General features: G+C 42.8%; 2 protein-coding genes across 8 annotated transcripts in view; one reads left to right on the plus strand and one right to left on the minus strand.

Annotated features, from left to right (window-relative positions):
* GLDN (gliomedin) overlaps window positions 1–17,281 on the plus strand; it is a 36,378-nt gene extending 19,097 nt beyond the window's left edge. The window contains exons 6-10 of the mRNA XM_065412677.1: window positions 194–313; window positions 9,216–9,299; window positions 9,393–9,518; window positions 10,860–11,010; window positions 16,822–17,281. Of these exons, the coding sequence (XP_065268749.1) occupies window positions 194–313; window positions 9,216–9,299; window positions 9,393–9,518; window positions 10,860–11,010; window positions 16,822–17,281 (941 nt within the window). The remainder of the gene's footprint in view (window positions 1–193; window positions 314–9,215; window positions 9,300–9,392; window positions 9,519–10,859; window positions 11,011–16,821) is intronic.
* Window positions 17,282–22,192: 4,911 nt separating this feature from the next.
* The window catches only part of DMXL2 (Dmx like 2), a 119,754-nt gene continuing 114,831 nt past the window's right edge, over window positions 22,193–27,115 (minus strand). For all 7 annotated transcript variants that reach the window (XM_065412499.1, XM_065412497.1, XM_065412495.1 and 4 more), the window contains 3 exons: window positions 26,903–26,955; window positions 23,762–23,979; window positions 22,193–22,470 (listed from right to left, as the gene is read on the minus strand). In XM_065412499.1, the coding sequence (XP_065268571.1) occupies window positions 22,261–22,470; window positions 23,762–23,979; window positions 26,903–26,955 (481 nt within the window). In that variant the 3' untranslated portion in view covers window positions 22,193–22,260. The remainder of the gene's footprint in view (window positions 22,471–23,761; window positions 23,980–26,902; window positions 26,956–27,115) is intronic.

A 27,115-nucleotide genomic window follows, 5' to 3' on the forward strand; every position in this document is an offset into this window, starting at 1 on the left:
GTATGGAACTCTAACCAGCTCTGTACCTGCTGAAGCAGGCCGCTGTGCTGGGGTCTTTCCAGGCACGGGTAGGGGCTTTAGTTCCTGCAAGCCTCTCTCAATACATCAGATCCGATGCATACAGTGGCCCCCTGCTGAGAGGAGGTCTGTTCACCTGCAGCAACTGTAATCCTCTATTCTGCTTTCTACCTAGGTGCAAAGGGAGAGCCAGGGCCCCCAGGGCCCCCAGGGCCGCAAGGTCCTCCTGGGCCACCAGGGAAGCGCAAAGCAAAATCCCAGGTTCAGGAGAACATGTACAGCAGCAAGTGCACAGGTCAGTGTTGGTGTCCGGGGTATCCTCCATTACTCTCATGCTTTCCTTTATAGCAGGTGCAGGGTTACACGTGTTATAGGGCTCCATTTCCACTAAGCACTTACGCATGTGCTTAACTCGGCTAGCTCCAGTGAGACTACTCACTTGCTTAAAGTTAAGAAAATACTTAAGTGCCCTGGCCAAGATGAGGTTGTAATCAGTCTCTCTGACAACCCCCTACTTTCTCACACTCACTCCTTTCTCGCTGTGGGGCTACACATTTCCATATGGTGTTCTCTGCTGGATGGAATAAGGGTGGAAAGTAAGTGAAATCTGAATTACGAGAGGTTGAGAATTCAAGAGTTACCCTCCTTGGACAATATGGGAACTACTTTCCATCCTCACCCCCAAGGGGGTTAACTGAAAAACAACACGTGCAATATCAATAGTGGGTGCTCTGGGAAGGAAAGGCTTTGAGAAAGCTGAGTGAAAAAACAGTAAAATTTTGCAAATATTTTAAAATAGGTTTTTTTACTGGTTTTTTTTGTATTTTGCAATTTTTTGCTAAATTGTTTGTCTTTTAAATGCCAATCTTAAATATTCATGTGGTGTATGTATGTGTGCAGATATTAATTGTGTAGTGAAATGCCTACTCAGCTGCTGAATGGAGTTAGATGTGAAGGACTTTTGATGTTGGAGGAGAAGAAGGTAGTGCCACCCTCAGAGACTGCAAGTCCAAAAGACATGAACGTGGGACTTGGAACCAGGAACTCCTGAGTTCTGTTTCCACCTTTCCTGGTCACTGGTCATAAAAATAGTGTACAGATATTATTTAGGTAGGTGTCATGTACCCCTAGGAGATATCATTGATTCCATTTTGTAGTTACTTTGGGGAAATATCACTGATTCAATTGTGCAGCTAGGAAAATTTAGGCTTGGCTGGGATGGGCGATTAGCCCAACATCACACGGCAAATAATTGTCAGAACCGGAATATAAAGCCAAGTCTTCCTCCCCCAGCCGAAAATGGGGCTTTTTACCCAGTGTACAGGGGCCCAATGGGGTGAGGTGACACCCATAGTTTGTAATTCTTTAAAGCTTGCAAAAGGCAGTGTATAAATGAGAAATGTGTGACAATGGTACTTCATGCTGTTCATTTACATACTACACTCCTGGCCATTGTTCTCTGTCCTTAGTCACAGTAACATATGGTAAACAAAGCATTTATCCATAACTCTTTTCTCAATCAAAAGTAGATGGAAATTATGCCTCATAGCCGAAATATTTTTAAATCTCTGGAAAAGTTCCTCTTTGCTGTGTTAGAGCAGTGTCCTATCAATTAGCATTCTTCCATTTATCCTCTTCTCCACCAGAAGACTAGCGGTAAACAACTTGCTCTTTACACAGCAGGAGTATTTCGTAAGATAGTTGACAGTAATAAATGTGCTGAGCATCTTGCCACCCCACCAGAGTTTAATACAGGAATAAGATACTCGTATTCTTTTCAGCTAAGCACTTTTGTGGGACGGAAGGGTTGGTGTCAACATGTTATGAAAGAATGTATTAATATCGATTATTGCATGTCTAAACTAAATGTTTCCTTCTGTGCTTGGCATTTTTCTGTGCTTGATTTTTAAACTGGCTTTCTGGATATATTTGAGTGTCTTCTTTTTGTATATTTAGGAAGGGGATGGTTTTTAATAAACAGAATGAGGTGTTTTATTGGGTCTTAGCATTTGCCGTGGGCCTTTGAAAATAATAACTGTCTAAGTACTGAGTGTTGTTGTTTTGAGGGACAAAAGTTTTTTCAAAAGTGACTATTGATTTTAGATATTTCAATTTTTGGGTGCCCAACTTGAGACATGGAAAAGGAGCCCGTTGCTCAGAAAGTCCTTAACACCCACCCTCTGGAAATCAGGCCTTTTAAGGTGTCTCCAGTTGAAATCACTCATTATTTTTTAAAATCTCAGCCAGAATCATCACAGGACACTCCTGTGGAAAAAAATGCCAGAAAACGAAATTTTAAGGGCCCAGTTCTAGTCATTTCCACATCCTGGAAGTGAATGAGCCAATTTTTGCCAGTGGAGAGTTGGCACAATTAGAAGAGCTGGAGGTGATGACTAGGAGACTCAAGCAGATGGGTGCTGGAAGCAAGACAATGTACTGTGATAATCCTAAAAGATCTAAGCTCAGACTAGCAGCAGGATAAGGAAAGCAGAGAGAATATGCTACAAAACCATCACATTTGTCTTGTTAGTCGCTTTTGGGAATGCAAGCAAACTTTTCCTCTTGGAGCCTCATAATGAATCCTACCCTGCTGTCCTGTTTTCCCTACATGCACGGAAACCAATGAATATTTCAGGCTTATAGTGGCAGTTGAAATCTTCCTAGTGGATCTGGGAACAATTTTGCTGAGCAGATGATGTCCCTGTTTAACGAGGTCGAAGTAGTCCAACCCAAACTCCATCAGAAGATAAATGCTGTAATTGCTATGTGGAGATGCAGAAGAAGGTGAATTGAGTAATGACTAATGGAAATAATCTGTGAACGTACTTAGTAAAGTGGGTTTTCTTTTGTAGTTTTGTAGTTTAGCTCGAAGGTGAATGCCACAATAACTTGATGCTGTCATTAATGTTTAAGCATGTGGAGTTATCATTAGATTCACCATTAATACTGGATTTCACATTCTAGTAATTAGTGTTGCAGTGGGAACATGGTGTTTTTTCAGCATTCAGGACAGAGCTCTTGATAGTTGTTGGGAGTAATGCTCTCAGTTTCATCTTGTGCCATTTCAGCTGCTGTAGCCCTTTACCTTGCTTTGTCTGCTGTGTCTAGCATATAATTTATCTAGCGAAAGGAAGATAACTGGGGAAGTGGATATTAACAGCGTTAGCCTTCGGTTAAAGGACCTCAGATGAACTAAGGCTAGTATGTGCTTTAGAAATATATATGTAGTTTTTCTCACTGTAATTCTGCAGCATTTGCTAGGATGAAAATGCAGTTCTTATTATGAGCTCTCGCTGTAAGTAGTTAATGGAGTTAGTACCAAACAGAGTATGTTTCAATCTCTTCTTTTCTCTTTTCTTTATTATCCATGTTCTGATAGTACCGATCAAGGAGCAGAGTCCCATTGTGCTAGGCATTGTACTGAGAAGTGACAAAGACAGTCCCTGCCTCTAGTAGCTTCAGGTATAGGTATCAAACAGGAGACAACAGGTGGACTAAACAGACAAATGGAGTGGGAGGATTAGGTAACAATAAGATGAACAATTTAGCAGAAGTCTGATTCTACTTGAAATATAGAAACACAGGTATAAACAGATCAGAATAATGGGCCGTCTAATCTGGTATCCTGTCACCAAACTGATGCCCAATCCAGGATCCTTCGGAGGAAGGTGTAATACCTTCCCAATGTACAGTTTTGCAATGTCATGCCTACAGAGGGAGTTTATTTTTAACCATGGTAATTAATGGTTAGTTTATGTCCTGAAACATCAGGGTTATATTGAGATAATAAACATTTTTATCCTAGCTAATGTATATTTTTTAATCTGTCCATTCTTTTATGAATCCTTAACAGCTCTTGGCCTCTATAATATCTTGTGGCAGTGAGTTCCACATATTAATTGTGTATTTTTTATATACAGTGTAAGCTTTACTTTACTAACTCTTGACACAATAAGCACAGATTCCCTATCTTGTTTTTATTAGCACAATGTGAATACAACATTGCAATTTAGAGAAACTGCTGCCTTTCAATCCACAGTGTTTCTGGTAAAACATTGATAGTTTTGATCAATTTTGCAAAACACTTCATGTTAGATGGGGTGGGATGTGAGTTACTACAGAGAATTATTTCCTGGGTGTCTGATTGGTGAGTCTTGCCCACATGCTCAGGGTTTAGCTGATCGCCATATTTGGGGTCGGGAAGGAATTTTCCTCCAGGGCAGACTGGCAGAGGCCCTGGGGGTTTTTCACCTTCCTCTGCAGTGTGGAGCAAGGGTCACTTGCTGGAGGATTCTCTGCACCTTGAAGTTTTTAAACCACGATTTGAGGACTTCAGTAGCTTAGACATAGGTTAGGGGTTTATTACAGGAGTGGGTGGGTGAGATTCTGTGGCCTGCGTTGTGCAGGAGGTCAGACTAGACGATCATAATGGTCCCTTCTGACCTTAAAGTTTTAAAGTCTATGACTCTATGACTATCACTAGCTGTCCACAGGTCCCTTACCCTGCCAGCACATCTGTCTAGTAAACATATATGTGTGCTAATTTAATAGTTTAGCTAACTAAACTAACTTGTTACATTTACTTTCCCAAAAAGGAACCAGAAAAAGACAACTTGAAATTAAGACGATGGTTTCAGATGCTAATACGGATACTAAAAAGAATCTAGTTAGCTAATATTTTGAAACAATTAATAAAGGAAAATTGATTTCCTCAGAAAGAAGACAATAACTGTCAGAATATACAGGCTGCTAATCTTTTTTGGACAACGTAAGCAATGAAAATTCCAAATGGCAGATTCTCAAGCTGTGGTTTATCTCAAAGTGAAAAATATCTTTTTGTCTTAGCTGCTTTTAGTTTCTTTCAGCTAAAAGTTCATGGAGAATATTATAGCTATTCTCAAACCCAAATACTGCACTCAACTTCATCAGGAACACTGACCTGGTCCTTGACTGTTCCAGTCACAGATAAACTGCCGTCTAGGAGAGCTGCTAGTACAGTTAACTACATTAATTAGAATTAGTCTGGGAAGCATAAACTTCAGGGGTATAATTTCTTAGCTCTGGGGAGCTTTTGCTATGAGAATTTCAAAAGATGATCAAATCCTATGTATCTGGCTCCCAGTGACTGGCAAGTATAAGATACAATATTATTCAAAACTAGCCATTCTGCTTTTTGCGAAGGGTTCAGCAAAGACAAACATCTGTGTTGAGATATTAAAACTCTTTATTAGAATATTCAAGACATGGAGGAGGCTGAGATGTTGTGCTGTCTTGGTTAATATGGTAGAGTAGGAGACAGAGATGTTCTATTCTTACTTTTCTACTGACTTTCTGTATGACCTTGGCCAAGTCATTGAACCTCTATCTCAGGGGTGGGCAAACTACGGCTCAGGGGCCACATCCAGCCGTTCAGATTTTTTAATCTGGTCCTCGAGCTTCCATCAGGAAACGGGGTCCGGGGCTTGCCCCGCTCCAGTGCTCCAGCTGGAGAGCGGGGTTGGGGGCTTGCCCCCGCTCCACATGTGCCGTGGCTCTGTGCGGCTCCCGGAAGCAGCGGCATATTCCCCTTCTGACTCCTACGCATAGGGGCAGCCAGGGGGCTCTACACGCTGCCCCCGCCCCAAGTGCCGCCTCCACAGCTCCCATTGGCTGGGAACCATGGCCAATGGGAGCTGCAGGGTTGGCGCCTGTGGACAGGGCAGTGCACTGAGCCGCCTGGCCGCGCCTCCACATAGGAGACAGAGGGGGGACATTCCGCTGCTTCCAGGAGCTGCTTGAGGTAAGCGCCACCTGGAGCCTCCACCCCTGTCCCCCTCCCGTGCCCTAACCCCCTGCCCCAGCCCTGATCCCCCTCCTGTCCTCCGCACCCCTCGGTCCCAGCCTGGACCCCTCATCCCCACCTCAGAGCCTGCACTCCCAGCTGGAGCCCTCACACCCCCACACCCCAACCCGCTGCCCCAGCCTGGAGCCCCTTCCCGCACCCTGAACTCCTCATTTCTGGCCCCACCCCAGAGTCCGCACTCCTGGCCGGAGCCCTCACCCCATCCTGCCCCCAACACCCAGTTTCGTGAGCATTCATGGCCCCCCATACAATTTTCATACTCAGATGTGTCCCTCGGCCAAAAAGTTTGCCTGCCCCTGCTCTATCCTTCCTCCATCTCTACAATGAAGGTAACTCTAGTTACCCTTTTGGGCACAGTACTTTGACATCATAGGATGAAAGGGGCTGAATAAGGATTACTAGACTGGCTGTGGACACTGATTTCCAAAAGACTCATCCGGATTGTGTTGTTGGGTCTTTTTTGAGATGGGATGTCTGTGCATCTGCTCTCAAGGGTGGACAGCTCTGACCTCATCACCCAAAACCAGAATCCCTATGCCCTTTGTAAAAGGGATGGGCTAAAGTATGATTTCATTTGCTCATTTTGTATTGGAAATCCTCCATTTTGTGCTGCACAAGAGGTGGGAGTGAGGGGCATGCCAGAGGAAAGAGGGAGGAGGACTGCAGGAGAAATGGATCAGTTAATCTATTTCTTCCTTCCTGAGCGTCAAGCTGCAGTTCAATGCAGTTCAGCAACTGTTTTAATGTCATTTAATATTTGTATTACCTTAATACCTAGGAACCTCTATCAAGGCCCCATTGTGCCGGGTACTGTATGAACAACTAACAAAAAAGACAGTCCCTCCCCCAAAGATCTTGCAACTGACACATCAGACAGGATAAAATAGGTGGACAAAACAGATCAACAGGGTGGCGTGGGTTGGGAGAATGGCGTTACAAAGAGCTTGGGTTACCTCCAGCCACGCTAAAGTAAAAACAGAACTAGGAACTGTTCCTTGGAGAGGCTCTCTGTAAGTGAATCAAAAATGGGTCATAAATTGCTGCTGAAAAGGCAGCTGTGGCTTTCAGGGAATAAGTAAAGGCGCCTAAATAGTTTAGGGAACATTACAAAAGAATGTTTAAAAACAACAACAACAAACTTCTTTCAAATAGGAAAATGCTTCCAGCTTTGTCTCTATTGTTTTCTTTCCATGAACTGCTTTCCAGAGGGGAAAGATACAGTGCATAAGCTTTAATTGTTTACAATTAAAAAAAGAAGCAGTGTAAGACAGCTGCCCCGTGTTCTGTCAGCATGAAGCCAAGCTCTGGTGTGCATTAGTAGAGGTACTCTCCTTAAAGGCAGGAGTGGGACTGCGCCTGCTGCCTGCTGAGGATACCCCCTCTTGTGGTTTGTAGTTGTTTTACATGTGAGTTTCAGTCATTTATCAGCCTCTAGTGTTCCCAAACAAACATTCTTCATCATATCAAAGGACAAGTTGGACAGCTGCCTGCCGTCTCATCTGCCTCACATGTGTTAAGAAAAGGTGCCGCACATGCTCCCTAGCAACTCACAGCAAGGCATTTATGTTTCTGTTGTTTAACAAAATGACTTAGTCCCAAAGTAGACTGAGAGTCTGAAAACTTTAAGGAGGGAAACAAAACCAGCCCAGCCTTCCTATCAGGGTAACAAAGGAAATAAAGGCTGCGGTGGTAGTGAACACTCAAATGGGTTCCCCTGTAAGTCAAGTTGTATATTTCACTGCATAGTCCAAGGCAGACAGAAAGGCAGAGTGTGAAGGTTTTAGAAATTGAACCCTCCGCTTCTTCTGTAGGGGGTGGAATCAGCACTTCTCCCCCTTCTATTCCTTTTCACTCCTAATCCAGAGATTTTCCTCTATAGGCGCACATCTGGCTCAGAGAGACCAATCAATACAAACAAATGTGGTAGGAACTGGCTCAGAAGTGTACAGCTTCAAAGTGCTACACAAACACGTTACATCCGCTCCATGAGGTAGATAAGGTGGAGACCATTATCTTGTTCTTTGATTCCCGTCTGTCAGCTCAGTAGAGACAATGGGACTGAATGAAGTCTTTCCACCACTTACTGTCTTGTGCCAGCGTCACCACTTCATCTGGAGACAGTTATAGAGAAGCCAAATAACTTAGACAAGGCCATCGAGTGAGCCAGTGGCAGAAACAGGATTAAAATTAATGGAATCCTAGCTCTAGTCCTATGCTCAGTCCACTAGATTGTGCTGCTTCTCATGACACTTGCCTAGTGTCAGCAAGATATAATTCTATGTGGAGGAAGAGTTTGGGACTCTCTTTGGGTTTGTCTACATGGTGCTTTAGTCTGCCCCAGAAAGGTGTAAATTTTAGTCTGCACTAGTATGATGCACTCTAACTGGCCCATGTAGACCATGCTGGCATCCACTAAAAGTTCCCTAGTGTGTGTTAATGTAGTCCTGTTTCAACTGGTATTACGTTAGTGTGCATTAGTGAACTTTTAGTGTGCATCAGCAGGGTCCACATGGGCCAGTTAGTGCATGACACGCTAGCATGGACTAAAATTTACACCCCTCTGGTGTGGACTAAAGCATAGTGCAGACAAGCCCTCTGACTCCTTGCTCCCACGAAGGCTGAGGAAGACTTTCTCATTTGTAAAAGGGAGAGACTGCATATAAAATGTTGCTGCATCAGGTATGAGAACTGTGGAAGCATAAGGCTCTGGCTGCAGCTTTGCACACATACACCTCGGGACGATATGTCATACTGGAGCAGATTGAAATCTGTGGAAGGGCGTATGTGTGAACAGAATTGCTTTTTATACTGAAGTAGTGGGGAGGGAAGACTTTCCCCATGTCTGGCCTCTACGCCTGTCTTATTATTGGACGCGTTACTAGCCACTTATGTGCATTTTTAAATGTAAGGATTTATTTGACAAGTGCAAAAAGTATTTTAATTTGGTTAACCGAAATGTTTCGCTTAAAGAAAGCAAGAATTATTGTTTTAAAGTGTGATAAACATGGAAGCCACAAAGCATATACTAATGTTATTATCCCCAAACTTATCTTTATAGCCAACTTTATAAAATTGCAATTCTGAATTTTGACACAACCTTAACTGGTGACAAATGCACATGCTAAACAATGTTGGATAAGTATTAAACTGAATGATCTGTATTTCATATTCCACACTTTTTGGTTTTTTTGCTTGTAAGAAATCTTGAAATATAAGAAACACAGGGGCAGATCCTCAGCTGGTATAAATTGTCTCAGTCCATGCACTTCAGTGGAGTAGTTTACACCAACTGACAATGTGCCCCAGATCTGTCAAACGTATTCAAAGGTTTTGTTTTCTGTGCCCCCAATTTTAGGTGAGACATGTGCCATACCAAATGATGACACGCTGGTAGGAAAAGCTGATGAGAAAACCAATGGATACCATCCAAAAAAAGCTGGTAACTTATTCTAAATATGATGCATTATTAAAGTTTACTGTTTACTTGCCGAGGTCGGGGATGATGCAAATTTGTTTTTCTCTTTGCTATTAGAATGCATCATTAAATCAATAGGAAGTCCCACTGAGATGGGTAAGATACAGCAAACATTTGGAACATGGATGAGGGAACCTGCAAATAGAAGTGATGAAAGAATTTGGCTTACGATGCATTTTTCAGGTACCGTGGATATAATTGTGGATAGGTTGATCCTATATTGCTTTTTTCATTTTTTCAGCCAAATCAGTATTGTTAGAAATATAGTGTGTAAAATACTGTAATGAGTGAAAGTGAGCTTTAGTCGGGAGGTCTTTTGCCCCACAGGTTGAAAAGCCAGGGGCAGTATTGCACAGTGGAGGTTATTTTTAAATAGGGTGACCAGATGAGAGGAAGAAAATATCGGGACACATGGGGGGCGGGGGGGAACGCGGCGGAGCGAAAAAAAAAAGGAGTACTGCGAAATATCGGTACAAATGCCTAAATATTGGGATGGTCCCGATTTTATCAGGACATCTGGTCACCCTATTTTTAAACCCAGGTAGTATCATTTTTTCTTCTTATAAACTAGAACTGGAACAGTCCAGATTGTCTGCCTAATAATTTGTTATTATAACCTTTTAAAAGGCCTTTGTGCCTTAAACATGCCACAGCATGACCTTCTCCTGTGACTTCTCTACTTTGGCTCACAGGGTCATGTGACCCCGCCTTAGCCAACAGAAGAGTTCTGGAAGAATAGCAACAAACTTGAATCAATGTAAGTGGAGGGAGGCCTCAGTTTTTCCAGGTCTCAGTCACATTTATTTGAAAACTTCATCTGCTTTCATAATATGTCTGGACATACCTCTTGGAGCCTCAGAGAAGGTATTAATTAGTGCTGCTAGGAAAATGTGGAAGGGGTTTCTGTGGAAAATTTCAACTTTTCAGTGGAAAGCTGAAAAATTTTCACTGAAAACCAAACATTTTCAGCTGAAGTGCTTTTGGGTTTTGACCAAAAAAAAATTAATCCCCCCCCCCCCCCCCAAAAATTGTGGAAAGCAAACACGTTTTGCAAAAAAATTCCTTTCAAGGGAAAGTTTTCAAACAAGCCTAATTTTAATGTGTCTTATTTATGTTCATTTTTACATCAATCCTACCATTTCCCTGTGACTTCAGTTTCCTAAACCGTGGCTCTCAAGTTTAAAGGTTTAAAAAAAACCGGGGGGGGGGGAGGGGGGGAAGAGAGCGAGAACAGGAAAAACATGGAAATGGGCTGGATTCTGGGTGACCTGGGTCCCAGTCCCCTGTTGGAGAATCTAGATGCTACCACAATACAAATGTTGAATAATAAACACAATAATTTGGGCTTATCTGGAGCTTTGTCTCTTGGTTTTTATGTTCCAGCACTCTGAGAAATGTTAAAAAATGTGGCTATGATTGGCAGGAACTTGATTCTGAAAGGCTTGTATCTGGATGAGAGTAGAGATATCAGATAGTTCAGTAAACCAACTGGCTGGTTTTCTTTCATGTTTTCCCTCCCCTAAGGAAACTTCATAAAAGAATATGAGAATGCAAACGCATTGCTGAATGACAGCTACAGGATCATTAACCTCACGGGGATCTTTTATGGATGTGGCCATGTGATATATAACAACTGCCTATACTATCAAAAAGGAGGAACCAGTATCATTGTGAAGTAAGTCAAAGATTAGCCTGATGGCGGCTTTGCATTTCACTGGGTGGAAGGCACAAGGAGTAATGAGAACAGGGAACATGAATGGAGATTAAAAGAGCAAAGATGAACTTCAGTGGGAAAACCCCTAACATTTTTGGTAATACACTCTGTTCTCTGTGTCTACATGTTCTGTAGTGTCTTTGGGTTTCTTTTGGGATTGCGGGTGGAAAGAGAGGGTGGATAGGAAGGGTAGGTGAATGGATAGTGGTATCTAAATCAATGGATAACTAGGTATCCATTAGCTGCTACTAGAAATGGCCACCAAATGCAGAGGTGGAGCCCACAATGTGCGACAGGAGAATCAGTTGTCAGTAGGCGCACATCTTATAACTTGTATTGTTCTGACAAATTTAGGCCCTGATCCTGCAGTTGGACCCCTGGCCTGGGTAGAATCCCGCTGAAGTTAATGGGGCTCTAACTGGGGTGGGGAGGTCTAATGGTGGGATCAGGGCAGAAAAAGCACGTGAGAAAGAAAGCAAGGAAATGAATCAGTCTTTACAAATATTAACTATTTTGAGCTAGCTAGATCTTCATCCCAGGGGAAAACCCTGCTGCTTCTGTGGTGCAAAAAGGTATCAAAGCTGTGTGCTGAGGGCAGAGCCAGAGTGCTGTGTGCTCTGGTGATCCTGGGCCAGTGGAATGGCTCTTCCAGCCGTGTAAATTAGAGCAATGATATGGAAGCCCTACCTTATGCTAGGAACTGGTTCAGCACCAGGACTGGGGAGGTGAAAAGGTGGCTTAGAGCCTCCCCTTCCCACTCAGCTGGCACCGAGAAAGTTCAGCCCACTGTATTGATCGTCTGTTGTTTCAGACAGCTCCCGGGATCACGTCAATCATGCCGCGTAATGATGAAAGGTAGGATACAGTGGAACTTGCCTTTGGCACAGGAGCTTCTTGGCATGCCAGGCCTTCTTGCTGAGCTGGCATGCATGTATGGCTGTGCAGTAGCTCAGTCACAAAGTCACATGCAATCTAGTGCTGCTAGTAGTGGTCTCTAACTTGTGCTGTGCATTGACTGCCATATACCAGTACTCGGGCATCAGGTGATTACAAGGCAACGTGGTGAGCCTGCAGCCTCGCTTGTAGAGTGCCGACTTCACAAGATGATTGCACATAACTAGAAAGTTGCTATGGCTTTCCCACCCCGCCTCTGCTGGGTCTGAACCTGGAACTGCTCATGCCACCACATCTGTGTCTTGTTAGCTTTTACTGAGGAGTCGGGCAGACAGTGCTAATCAAAACCAAAACTCAGCCTTGTGGGAAGAGCCAAGCAAATGGACTTCAAGGACAAGTTAAAGATTCCAACTGCTTTCAAGTTTCCGGCTGAGTCTCTGACGTCTCAGCCAAGAACACCATTGTATTTTGAAGTTTCTCCCCAGGCAGGTGTGCATCTCTGGCACCCAAAGGGATGCAGTGAGAAAAGAATGTGAGCTGGTTGCTGGGATCATACATTGTTTGTTCTACCAAAGACCCTTCCAGTTCCTTGCACCTTAAATGTTCTCAGACTTTGAACCACCTCGACTTATCTTGACAATGTAATATGATAGGGTACCTATTGCCAAGAGATGGCCTTTCTATTGTCAACCGCACTTTTCAGTTATTAATACCTCAGGCAGAAATTCTACTTCCATGCAGAATAGATTGGCAAAGTCTTCAGTGGACTTCATAGAGTCTCTAGCTCTTCTCCCTTTTGGGTTATAGAAAGTTCTACTTGGGGGAGTTATAGTTGTTTTATGTGAAGGACTCAGTGTAGAGGGAGCTGGCTGCTGGATGTTGTAAATGTTGCTTTGTTGGAAAAACTTTTATCAAAGAACAAGGTTTTGCAGCATTTCCAAAAGTTATCAGACTCTGGATTTGTCTGAGCTCCCCTGGCAGCCTTTTCCAAGGGCAGATCTCCTCTAATGAGAATGCTTTGTCCCTTTCTCTCATGTGCTTCGTTCAAGAAAAGATCTTCAGTTTGATCTTCCTTCTCTCACACTAGTGAAATAGTGCACTATGCCATACCCAAAGCAGCTGCTGGTGGTGGTGAGTGAAGGAACTATCTTGGTTATAACTCTAGAGTAGATCACTCCCAACAAGGACCAAGCCCAGGTTTTCCTTCATCATGCTGTGTGGGTGGTGTGCAGGTAGGAGGCAGAAAAGGGCAGAGGCTCAGCCCTGCAGAATACATGTATCTTAGATCAGTAGAGGTTGGCTGCTTTCATACGCTTTGTATCTCCTCCAGCCCTCTATGGATACACAACTCCTGCAGAGCTGTGTTTCCCGGGGTCTATCCCCTTACAGGCCTGTCTCCTTCCTCCCTCCCCCAGGGGTAAGGCTGTTTATACAGAGGAGGAGAGTAAGTAGATGTTGACTGGCTCAGCATCAGTGAAGCCTTCTCCTGCCATGAAGCTGTTGCTCTGTGGAGCACTCACATTGGTGGAGTAAGGAGATGCTGCAGAGGTACTGCTGGGTGGGTGAGGTTGTGAGGCCTGCAATGTGCAGATCAAGCTGGATGATCATGATGGTCACTTCTGATCTTAAAGTCTATGACCTCTGCTTTCAGGAGCAGAGGGGAATCATCTGGACAGTTTTGCTTTTCTTAGGATCAGCCACGCTTGCTGCTGCTGGAGCGGCCCCAGGGCCAGCCACACCGGCCGCTGCTTGATCGGCCCCAGGCAGCTGGCCCCGAGGGCTGCCGGAGCAGCAGCGGTCCGAGCGCAGCCCCAGAACAGCGGTCCTGGAACAGCAGTGGTGGCCCGGGCTGCATCTCCCCCGCCAAGCAGCAGCAGCACCCAGGTGCCCCCCTGGAGCAACAGTGGCACCCGGAAGCCACAGAGCACCTAAGATTTAGTCAGGGGTATTTTTAATACAAGTCATGGACAGGTCACGGGTCGTGAATTTTTGTTTATTGCCCGTGACCTGTCCATGGCTTTTACTAAAAATACCCAGAAGTAAATCTTAGCCTTACTGATGGGCCCGCCTCTTTTCCTTAGAGCTGCAGGTTCTTGTGTTGAATGTGCTTTCCTCCTGTGTCTTGGGAGACTTGGTGGGTGGCATTCTTAGGTAATAGCTAGCCCACCAAACATGCTCCTAGTCTGTGAATTTATTAATCCAAAGGATAAAGCGCGCGTTCTCTATACTCGCCAAAACACTGCATCATTCAGTGGTTATATACAAACTAAAAATATGCCTGAGTAGTAGCTGATTACCCTCTTGAACTAGCAGAGAAACTTGCATTTAGTAGCTTGCTGAGCGCTGTTGTTCACAGATTATCTTTCTATCATCTAGGAGTTTCAAGGAATAAAAATGCTTTTATATTTCAGACGACACATTCAGGCTTCCTTTATGGAGGCCAATGTGAGGTCAGAATGTTGGCAGGATGTTTTTATTTGATATTTGAATGGCTTTTAGAAGTATCTGTGATCAATTAACGTGTTGTGGAGCTATACGACTAGGTGAACGGGCCCAAACTCAGCCCACAAAATTTCCTCTTCTCTTCAATTTGCTGCTTCTCCCAGTGTTACTTGCAAGGAGCTTGAAAAATGGAACCATCATTTCATTCCTTCTGCAAACTCATTCCTCCCCTTAGTTGACTGACCTTCTCTTAGTGACGAGAGAAGATTTCATAGGCTAAATATAGCGAAACCCACCAAGATTATTTGTTTTTTTGGGATTTCTGGATATTTTCTTTGCGCCTACTGTCCGAGTAGGTGGTCCAAAAGTGTGGAACTTGCTCCCAGAGTACATTAGAATGACTGCCAATCTCACACAACCCTCAGCCAAGCTTCCCCTCAATGACCACACTCTCACTATCACTGTCATATTTTCCTCCACTGTGAGGATACAGGGAAGGAGAAAGTAGGGCCAGAGCCACAAAGGGAACGAAGGTTCAGCATTACAATGCCCTAGCTGTAGGCGCCTTGCCACCTAGTGGAATCCTTGGCCCTGAGTTAGGCGCCCAGGCTCCCTGTACAATGCATGGGGAGAGGTAAGTGCCTAAGAATCAGGTTTACAGAAGCCAGCACGATGAGAGAGGAGCTGCCTAAGTAGCCAGTAGGAAATGCCAAGGAGAAGGGTGGGGTTTAACCCCTGCCCCCCAGAGGGAGTCAGGTACCTATCCTCTGGGCCAGAGCGAGTCACCTCCCTCCACTTGGGATTCACATCATGAACCTAGCTCAGGTCAGTCCTTTCTCACAGAAGAAGGAGATGGTGCTGCTGCCTCCCTAACACTTCAGTGGTCTCCCAGATGTCCCACTAAGCAGCGGGCTACAGGGGATTCTGTGTCTGTGTGTGTGTGTGTGGGGGGGTGTTTCTCTCATTCTCTCCTGTTGAAGCTGTTCCATTTTGAATGAAATACTTAAATCTTCATTAGGCCATTAGAGGAATGAGTGACTCTATAGCCTAGGGAAGTGTTTCCCAAACTTGGGATGCTGCTTGTGTAGGGAAAGCCCCTGGTGGGCCGGGCCAGTTTGTTTACCTGCTGCATCCGCAGGTCCAGCCGATCGCGGCTCCCACTGGCCGTGGTTCGCTGCTCCAGGCCAATGGGGGCTGCGGGAAGCAGTGGCCAGCACATCCCTCGGCCCGTGCCGCTTCCAGCAGCTCCCATTGGCCTGGAGTGGCGAACCGCGGCCAGTGGGAGCCGCGATTGGCCGGACCTGCGGACGCGGCAGGTAAACAAACCAACCCGGCCCGCCAGGGGCTTTCCCTACACAAGCGGCGTCCCAAGTTCGGGAAACACTGATGTAGGGCATTCACCTGGGAGGTAGGAGACCTGGGCTCAGATCATTGCTCTGAATCTGGTAGAGTGGGCATTTGAAACCAGGTCTCCTGCAACCTGGGTGAGTGCTCTAACCACCGGGCTGTTGGGCACAAGGGGGGGCACCTCCTCATGCAATCTGGTAGGCGTTCTTTTAGGCAGCTTCTGGAAACACCTACTGAATTATCACAGGTGAGATAGGTAGGGAACACCTAGTTTGTGAATCCCACTGATGCTTAGGCACTGAGGTGGTTGGCAGCATCAGAACTTCAGTGGCTTTGTGCATGACCACCAGTGGCAATGTAGGTGCTTAGGGATTTTAGGTGCCTATAGGAGTAGGTGGGTTTTGAGGATCTAAATTTTGATCTCAGGTATCAAAATCCCTTTTTTGAATCTAGCCCTGAGAGCCTGAATATTTGTAAACTGCTCAGTTACTATGGTGATGAATTTGGTACAAAGCCTAGATAGCTAGAGACTCATTCACTGGGTACCTGGCGCCAGATTTTAATGGTCTTTAGAAGCCTACTGGGCTTTTCAAAAGCACCTTAGGCTTTTCAAAATCTGGTGCAAGGTCTAGTTGACCTCACTTTGACCACCATATTCACCTCCCCCAGAAAAGGTGAGACCAAACCAGAACTGGGGGCGGCAGCTCAGAGGGCACAAATCTAAAGGACAGAGATGGGAGTTTTGGGTGCCTGGTTTGTTACGATGCTCTCACCAGACATCTCTCCAGGGAAGACAGACGAAGGATTATTGACTGTTTTGATGGGATTATCATAGTATTTATTTAAACCCGGAGAGGATGCTTTCCCCCTAGCAAGCACAAGCAGTGTGACACGAGCGCACACAATTATTTTTGTCAGGAAATCCTAAACCCTCTGAGCAAAGGTTTTGTCCTGTTTTTAAAAAATTGTAAAGGCAAGACAATTCTTCCCGAGAGACCTCTTCTTTACTAAGAATTTACCCAAATTATGTATGTATGAAAAGCAAATTCTTAAACCAGCATCTTAAATATTTATTTTATTTCCTTTCAGATTTGAGCTTGATACAGCATCAGTCAGAACCCTGAGAATTGAAAATGCCTTACACGATAGTCGCCACTACCTCTTTTCTAACGCCAAGACGTACTTCAACGTGGCAGTGGATGAAAAGGGTCTTTGGATTATCTATGCCTCAAGTATTGATGAAAATATCATTGTAGCACGTATTGACGAAGAGACATTTTCAGTCGTTCAGCATATCAACACTACATACCCCAAGTCCAAAGCTGGCAATGCATTCATAGCATGTGGAGTGCTATATGTTACTGATACTAAGGATATGAGGGTAACTTTTGCTTTTGATTTGTTGAGAGAGAAGCAAATCGATGCAAGCTTTGAGTTAAGATCAGCACAATCTGTTCTTGCTATGCTTTCATATAGTCTAAGAGATAGAGACTTGTATACATGGGAAAATGGCTATTTAATGCAATACCATGTACATTTTGACAGCTGAATGCTATTTTAAAATGATACATGCTGGCCATATTGGGCTAAGTAGGTTATTTAAAGCTATATCTTATACATCTCCTCCCTGCAGAATACACACATTTTCTATTGAAGGTTAGTGGTTGTTTGTGTGTGCATAAAGGGGAGACCAGACCCCCTTGTGTCATTTAAATATACTTAAATTATATAGGCAATTCTTAGCTTTATAGAGGAAGAGCTGTGTGTTAGAAACTTATTTTTGTTTTTTTCCCTACTATGCAGGCCATAATTATATCTACTGTATACTGATTATTCTACAATACTATGTTCAATAGGGTCTGTTTTTACTCTTAATTTACAATTACTGTCTACAATTATCTTCTAGTCAGTGATTATAGCTTAGTATAAATGTCTAAACAATGTTTACAAATAAGCTTCTTTGTATCATTTCCATTTAATACCTTGCATCAACTCTGAATTTTGTTTAGTTGTGATATTTTTTAAAAAATTGATGTACAGTGATTAAAATGATCAGGGACAGTAATTTTTGTACTAAAGTAAATACCGTAAAGACCAAAGTAATAGTTTATTAAAAACTCATTCCATATTTATAAGTCAAAATAGAAAAAAGCAAGAATCCTGAAATTTGACAAATCTGGCTAACTACTAAATAACCACAAAGCAAATAGAGAGGTGATGTAAATGATGGCTAGTGAAATGTGAACTCAGGTACTCAGTGGGAGGAGGTGCTACAATCGGAAATGTAGTCAGAGCAGGTAAAGCTCCTTTTATTTAACATTTTTTTTTTGGATTGCTTATCTTGAGCTAACCTCATCTTTCTCACCATTTTATGGAAGTGTAACTTGCCCTACGATGCTTCCCAGAAATTTGGCCCAAATTTACAAAAAACTCCTAGTCACAAATGAAGACTGTACTGTTGTATTAGCATATTATAAAAAAAACCAACAACCTAAAACTTTGAATGAGAGTGAATGTACTGGTCAAAGTGCTTGATGATGAAACTGGTTGTCCTGCTTGACTTTAGTCTTGGATTACCAGGTGTAATATGTTACCACGTTAGAATGGTAGCATTTAACACTCACTTTTAAATGGGTGTAAATGACAGCACAAGGCAGAGGCGAACCAGGCCTTTGTGTTTAAGGCAAATAGGCCAGAGTTTCAACATCCATGTGTTCTACAGCACTGTGTGAAGGAATTTAATTAACTTCAGATCCATTGGTATCTTTACAAGCTGATAAAAACAAATCAACAGTTCCCAGGAACGGCTGTACCGGCCAGCTGCCAGTGCATATCTCATTTGAAAAAAGAAAAGCATATTGGATATGATTATCAGACCTACACTATGTTAAACTGAGAGATTGGCCTAAAAAGCATCATAGGATGGAAACCTCCCCCATCAATGCAGCCACCTGAACAGGCAGGTGACCTTCACTAGCAATTTGCCCCTGCCTATCTCAATGCCCCCACACTAAAAAGAAGTCAGCACCGACCTTTCAAATTAAACACCAGGCAAAGGAACACTGTTGAATGGGTTATGTTCTCAGTGTCACTCATATTTTTTAGAGTCGTCACAAAATCGTGATGTGCCATCTACAATGTATCTTACTGTCTATAGAAAAAGGTAGGGTATTTATGAGCAACAGTTTTCTGTGATGATTTGGGGAAATTTTCTGTGGACAACAAATGAATTCTGTTGAAATTATGAACATCTGTTTGTATCAGCCTGCAGATGCCATTTTGAATGTGGGGGTTGGTTACCTTCTCTGATGTGTTACCACCATGTTTTCCAAGGGGGGTGGTAGCACAGGGCTAACAATGTAAGGTTGTTAAATCTTGATAGTTCTCTAGTCAAATAGAAGGCTCCTAAACAAAAGGCTGACTTCTGCCAGAAGTTAGTTTATCAGGGGAATCACCTGGTGAGAGGTCTATGCTCACCTGTTGTGAATGATCAGGTGGTCACATGACAGAGGAGACTGGTAGTTTATAAAAGGACAAGAGGGCAATCCTCTGGGGTTTTGGTCATTTTTCACCATCTCAAGCTGTTGGAAGCTGTTTCAAGAGCTTGAGGAGGCCAGGGCTCATTGATCACAGTTGAACCCCACCAAAGACTTCCAAGGTAAGGGTGAACTAGAGTGAAAGGCACTGCAGCTGGAGTGCTTGTTTTCTCTGTGTGCTCCTGTACTTTCTCTCTTAAGAATTGAATTGCGACTATGTAAACAACTCCCTTTTTTTTTTTTAAAGGGAGCATAAAAATATATATAAGTGGGCAGAGTAATGAGCATTCCTACTCACAAATAACACCCTCAATTCCATATAAGTACAGTCTTCCCGTTTCTAATCTATTATATTAGCATGGCTACCATAATGCTTCCTCCTTAACTGCATCAATGACTGATTTCCAAATGGTGGGTGGAACAGATCTCTATAGTTTAAAGCACATTTTAAGCTTTCTGAGTGAAGACACTCACTCTCTCTCTCTATATATCTCTCTCTATATATATATATATACTGTGTGAATAAACTTCTGAACCCAAGTTCCTTTGCCTTTATGGATTTCAGCTGAAAGTTCATCTTCACATAACCATAGTAAAAATCATTATCCAGACAAAGAGTGGGAGATCTTACATATAACATCTCCCCCTCCTCCCCAACAAAAAGAAGTGTTATCTTAATGGGAAGGTTGCTCAATGTATTTGCTGTAAACATAATCACTAAAACAGGTAGTGAAAACAAAAACAAAGTAGGTGTACTAAGAATGCATTTCTGCCTGAAGTTTGATTTTCCTTGATGTTTGTAAGTTGAAGTCAGATTCTTTGATATCGTTTGAAAGTGTTCTGTGTGTAACAAGTGCCGAGGTACGTAACTAACCTACTTTGAGTTATGTTAAAGCTTTTCAAAATATGCAGTGGTTAGGTGAAGCAGGAACTGCTGCCAGTAACAAATATCAGAAACATTAAATATCATTGTCATTTGCTGCACTATATTTTAATTCATTTTTGTGAGTAACATCCTCCTTAAGTTGCAAGTTCAATATATTAAAAAGAATAACATATACTGAATCTACTTAATTTAGCTTTAGGATGTTAAACTAGAAATAATTTAGAATGTTTGTTTTTGTTTTGCTCATTTTGACTACATAAAATACCAGCACTCATTTTAAATTTCACATTTTAAAGCTGGATATTTATTACTACTACTACTGTAATTAAACTGACTAAGGACACTTTGGCTAGGAAAAATAGCAGTAGGATTAGGAAACCTTTCACCTTTAGGACAAATTTAATGCAGGCTGGAAAGGGAAACTTTTCTGATATGATGCATGTCAAATGAACTAGTGGTCTCAGACCAATTACTGTTTCCATCAAATTGACACCACTGTGGGCAACCTTATCAGAGAGTCCAAGGACTGAACAAGCAGGAAGGAGAATGAATTCACCCAAGTGACAGGAACCATACTGGCAGGATGGTGTAAGAAGAGTGTGTAGTGCAGCTGCCTGTGCTGTAGAAAGTGAACTTCAGTTCTGTTAATCTTGCACCCCTTGGGAGCAGCGAAACACAAAAGTAAGTCTGACTGCAAACGTCTTTTCTTGCCAATGACAATTTTAGCTCTAATGGTGACTACAGATCTAATCATGATATTGAAGTTTCTACAAGTCTAAGTGCAAGACAAAAGACTGCACAGGAACTAACCTGTTCCATGAAATAAAAGGAATTTATTTAACTTACAAAGGTAAAACTAACAAATGACACTTCCTTTTCTTTCATATCCATACTTCACAACCTGCAATTAAAATCCCCTTTGGAGAAAGGTGCATTTTATCCCATTATATTTTACATTGCTGCACAGACACCAAAATTCTTATTGAAGAAGTAGGACAACTAGTTAACATTTAAATACACAGACATCCATTCCAATATCTTATTAAGAACATGGTTTTTGTTTACACAGAAAAATACATCTAAATATGACAACAGTGGCTAGTATATTACAAGCAAACAATATTGAACTCTGCATAGTTTATACAATATGCGGTGGTAATAACTTAAATTACCAGTTTTATCAACTATTTATTAGCTGGCCACATAAAGCCTGACATTCATCTGAAATGTGGCATTGTATGTTACATTGGTATTCTCTTACATAGCTTCATTTAAGGAAGTCTTTCTTTTCCCTGGACAAACATAAGAGTTTCAAAACTAAAAGCTAACTAAAAACATGTTTCTGTTCACTACAAACATTTAATGTTCACATTACATTCCTAATGTAAAGGCAGATCTCCAAAATATAAAACACAGCCATCAAAGAAAAAGTAATGTGCAAATTAAGAAAACATCGCATTTTAAAAATGTGTTCATGTGCAATGTATAGTATCAACTGTGTATTAATACTACCTGGTAAAAATATCCGCATAAAACGATACATGTGTCTCATAGTACATTCTTCATTGCACGTTGTTCCACAGCTTTTGCATCTATTACACTTTCCTGGCCTACAAATTCTTCCATACACGGAATACCCTTCATTACAACAGGCTATTTTTTTTAAATGAGTAGTTGTAGACATGCTTCAATTAGTAGCAAGAACTGGAAGAAAAATAAAACCTGAATCACATTACAAACTGCGTATTGACTTTATTTAGCGCCCTGGTGCTTGTATATGTCTGTGGCTACTGTTAAAATCTGTGTAATATGCTTACTAAAGAAGGCTTGCTATAGGTTATTGAGCAGTAACCTACCTATGACTTTAATGGGTTTTATTCTTTGTTTTTACAATGTGCTACATGCATTTCCATTCCCACCAATCTATGTACGCAGTGCTCAAGAATCCTGCTTTAAAAGTCAGTCTTTTTTTCAGTTTCGTATAATATTTAATGCTGCAGTAATTGCTCTGAAAGCAATGTACGATAATTCCTTTCATGAATGCATAGTACTGCATTGTAGCTATTTAACAGAACTGTATAGAAAACAGGACTAAACAGCATAAATCTACAGAACGTTAAAAATGCCTGCAGGGATGTTGAAAGCATTAGGTAGAACTCTCATCTTCAGTGTGCCATCTGCTCCACAGGAGAAGATGCGATTGTCTTGCACAGTTTCAATCTGCATGACTCCAGCACCAATATTTCTGAATATGGACTGTTTGGCATGTTCGTTTTTAAAGGAATGAATTAAACCATAGCCTGTCAGTCCCCAGACCTATATTAAGAGAATGACAGACAAGACAAAATGAGGTTAAAATGTGCCCTTTCTATTGAGAATCTGGATCAAACCTTTCCTGCATCAAAACCCATTCAGCACAGAAAAAGGGAGAGAAAATATGGATGGTCAGAGAGGAAGTTGTACAGCTCCAGGATTCTCAAGATGCTCTTTTACTGGTATAAGTTAGAGCAGCCTAGGGGCTGCTTTAATGGATGACAGCTGGCCAGTCTCTTAAGCGACCATACACCAGCTGTGAATTCATGTAGTGAAGCTGTGCTCCCCTCCACCTCATCCTGGTCTTCTGTTACCTGCATGCCCCACTCCTGACTTATGCCATATGATGGGGATGGAGATGGGGATGGCGGCTGGCATGCAAACTGCTTTTATGCCAGGTAAGAATTACCCTCCGCTGGAACAGGGGCAGAGAATCTGGCTCAAATTTCATTAACACTGGTGCATAATGAGAGTTTCTGACTTGGGACCCAGTTCTCCAAAGTGTGGAGAGTCCTCAAGCTCAGTGATGTAGGTTCAGGCCATTAGGAGGCAGGGGTTCTCCTATCTGACTACAAAACATACTGCACCTCTATAGCAGTGGTCTCCAAACTTTTTTGATCGCGCACCCCATCAGTAAAAAATGTTTGAGCACGTACCCCCTGCTCCCGGCCGAACTGCCGAAGGGAGGGGAAAAAAATAAAAGCCGCTTGGACTCCCGGCCGAACTGCCGAAGGGAGCGGGGGGAAAACAACGGTGCTGCTCTGGTGGCGCTCCTCCTGCCGCGCATCCCAAAGGATTCTCTTGTGCACCCCCTGGGGTGCACGCACCCTACTTTGGAGACCACTGCGGAGACCACTGCTCTAGAGCATAGTTTAGCTAAGGGCAAAACTTCTGCACTCTCTCTCTGTCTGTTGCATTCACCTGTTCTCTTTCCTCTTGTATTCAGATTGCAAACACAGTGGGACAGGGAGTGTGCTTTTGCAGTGTCTAAGCAGAGTTGGGTACTGGCCCATGATTGGAGTTCCTAGACACTACCCCAGTACAACTAGTTAAAATTCTTATTTAGAATTTGATGTTCTCCTACAGTTACTGACACTACCCTATAGATCAACTGGCTATCTGTTTATTTTAATAATTACTTTAGCACTGTTGCAGGAAAAAGAAATACAAAGGAAAACAAGAACAAATTCAGAAAGAGAGACAGTAATAAATTAAAATAAATAGCACAGTACATTATGCTGAATTATCTCCAAGTAAAATTCATATCACAACTCAGCCACTTCAATAATCTTACCTTCATGTTACCTTCTGCTGAGCCTGTTGCAAAGTATTCTTCAGAAGGATCTAGTGAAAGAGCCTTAATAGCAGAGTCATGCGCTTGGAAGGTATGAAGGATTTGTCTCTGTCTGATGTCAAAGATGCAGACACATCCTTTCCTGCCTCCAGAAATCAACAGTTGCTGCTTAGGTGCATACTGAAGTACTGTGGCACCATGATCGTGACAAGTGAAGGCTGAGAGACATATTGTAAGATTGTTAGATTTACAGTTTTCAATTTTAAAGTGCAGTTCTATTCTGAAAGGTGACTTGCACTTTTTTACTCCATAGATATGCTCCTTTTGAGTGTATACAGTCATATCTGCTACATGAATGACAAACCTTTTTGTATTACTCTTTACACTCATCAGAGCTGTAGAGCCAGCAGATGTAAGGTGAGATGGATTCTATTATTCCTTTAATCAGTTAATTTTGATTTATAGTTTAAACACACATCCCCACTTGAAATTTTTAAAATTGAGAAAATATAAAATTCATACTGTATGTTAAATTACACTAAAAAACAATAATAAAAGAATATGAAAGTTGTAAAGTCAAGCACTCAAATTAGAAAATGCCAAAAATAAGGTTGTGCAAACTTAATTTGGCCATCTTGTGTGTATGCCTTATGATGTTCAGTTATGTGATCAAATGCTATTTTCTCCTCAGGACCTCTGCTTCATTCATTTTCTCTTAAAACTGAGATCCAATACTTCTGTGACATCATAAAGAAACGAACTATATTTTACAGCCCATAATGTGCATACAAAAATTTGCCTATAACTAGAGTAACCATATGTCCTGTTTTGGCTGGGACAGTCCCTTTTTTAAGCCCTGTCCCGGCCATCCTGACTTTTTTCCAAAAGGAGGCATTTGTCCTGTTTGCCCTTGCTAACTTGATCAGTAGAGCAAACAGGACAAATGCCCACTTTTGGGGAAAAAACTGGGGTGCGGTGTGGAAGGTATGAACAGAGATGCCAGACCCCCACAGGGGGGAGGCAGGGCTGTGGGGGAAGCAGTGTTCCAGCATGTGTGGGGGACCCCCTATTGCGCAGGGGGGGCCCCTCAGGGTTCCAGCAACCGGGCAACAGCCTGGCAAGTGGCCGAGGGGACAGGATTATGGCAACAGCATAGGGGTGCCCTCGGGCGAGCAGCTTGGGGGTGTCCTGTTTTCTCTTTTGGAAATATGGTCACCCTACCTGTAACATGCATGTATAGTTGCTACAGTTGCTTGAGCAAATGCAGTGATTACTAACTACATGCATACTTTTAAAACAGAATTATTTTTATGACAAGAAAATTCAAGCACAAACTCAATTCTGAGTTGTTGAAGTAAAAGATGAAAGTACTGGACAGAGGCAAATACATTCATGAAACAAACAAAAACATCCAGTAAAAAACAGAGTTAACCACAAATGCTAAATTAGAATTGCTTTGTTTAGATAATCAGGAGTGGGGCAATTTGTTGTACTAATATACACTCAGGAATGCTTCATGGTATTCTGAGATGGCAGTCTATGAGCACAATACTCAGAGCTGTCCTTCACAATCACAGCTGGCTTGCTTATGTGGCACCAGAAGACTGACTGTACAGTGTCTGGCAGCCAATAACATAATTCCTTTCTAAGAAGTCCCATCCTGACTAAACTTGGACCCAACCTGGGTTATAAGAGGGCCAAGCACTCACCAGATCAGGCACAGTCAGGTGTATCCACCTCTTTCTACTATATGTGGCATATAAAAAGACTCCAGCCCCAAAAGTCTTCATTCCTCAACAAGCAGAATAAAGAAAAGGGGGCGAGTCCAAGGCTGCCTAGTTTCCTTATCTTTACTGGTCATGTGGATAAGAACACCACTGGAGGAGCTAATGATGGTCTAAAACAAGGCCCCACTCTGAGCCCTTCACTCTCCAACTGATCAATATCAAGCAGTACAGGGAGCAATATCCTGACATTATCAGTGTCACCTTTCAAAACTCAGACTATTACATTTTCTCTTGGCTGTGTGTCCTTCCCTCACGCTGTTCCTTTCCCACAATCACAACTCCTCCGTTGCTGGACTTCCCCACCCTCCCTTCTCACCTTAATCACTCCATCTAATCTTTCCCAGCCTTGCAGCTTCCCTCACTCCCAAGACCTCAAATAAATCATCCTCCGTCACAATTTTTATTAACATGAAGAAGAAAAAATCCATCATGGAACATTCTATACCATCAAGATAGATACACACACAACCTCCCAACCACACCATCTTTTTCCTGTAACCCTTGTGTCCACCCTTGACCTTGTTTGTTAAACTTAAGTGGGCATCATGCCTGAATTAGAGTGTAAAGCTCTTTGGGACAGGCCCTGTATCTTCTTAGTCACAACCCCCAACATACAGCTCCCCTGCTCCAAGGCAGTGCTGAAAGCTATAATTAAGTGCTAGTTTCAGGAGAGATCTACATGCAGACTTATGGACCTGTTACTAAGGGCACGTCTTCACTACCCGCCGGATCGGCAGGTAGCAATCGATCTATTGGGGATCGACTTATCGCGTCTAGTGAAGACGCGATAAAATCGATCCCTGATGGCTCTGCCGTGGACTCTGGAAATCCACCGCGGCAAGAGGCAGAAGCGGAGTTGACGGCGGCGCGGCAACGGTCGACTCGCCGCCGTCCTCACAGCCAGGTAAGTCGACCAAAAATACGCAGCTTCAGCTACGCTATTCACGTAGCTGAAGTTGCGTATCTTAGGTCGAACCCCTCCCCCCCCCCCCCAGTAGTACAGACCTAGCCTAATGACAACTAAAAAGTTTGAACATATGGTGCCAAAACCAAACAGCTACATTCAAATATTTAACCCTTTATAAACACCTTCACAAGACAGCCTTGCATGTGACCTTTTCTGATGCTCCTCTTTTTTTACACTTTGGTATGTACAAAAGTAGACTGTCACGTTGGAGGCCATAAAATCTACTGTTTCAAGACACTCATCAGTACCAGTAATACACTGATTAATTTATAATACAGATGTTTAGGCTAGCCCCATATGAATTTTTTCCTCTCAAAATCCATGCACAAATCCCACTTGATTCTTTAACCATTAAAAAACTGAAATGTGTTTTACTGCAGTACTTACCGTGAATGAGACTGTTACCAGGGGATACCAAAGTGTCCCATAAGCACACATTTCTGGTGGAAAAACAAAACAAGTCATGATGGCATCTTGCTAAATGATCCCGGGATAGTATGGGTCACTTAGAGCAGTGTTTCCCAAACTTGTTCTGCCGCTTGTGCAGGGAAATCCCGTTGGGCCAGGCCGGTTTGTTTACCTGCCGCGTACGCAGGTCCA

Source organism: Emys orbicularis, chromosome 10 (assembly GCF_028017835.1).
Source record: "Emys orbicularis isolate rEmyOrb1 chromosome 10, rEmyOrb1.hap1, whole genome shotgun sequence".
Lineage (NCBI taxonomy): Eukaryota > Metazoa > Chordata > Testudines > Emydidae > Emys > Emys orbicularis.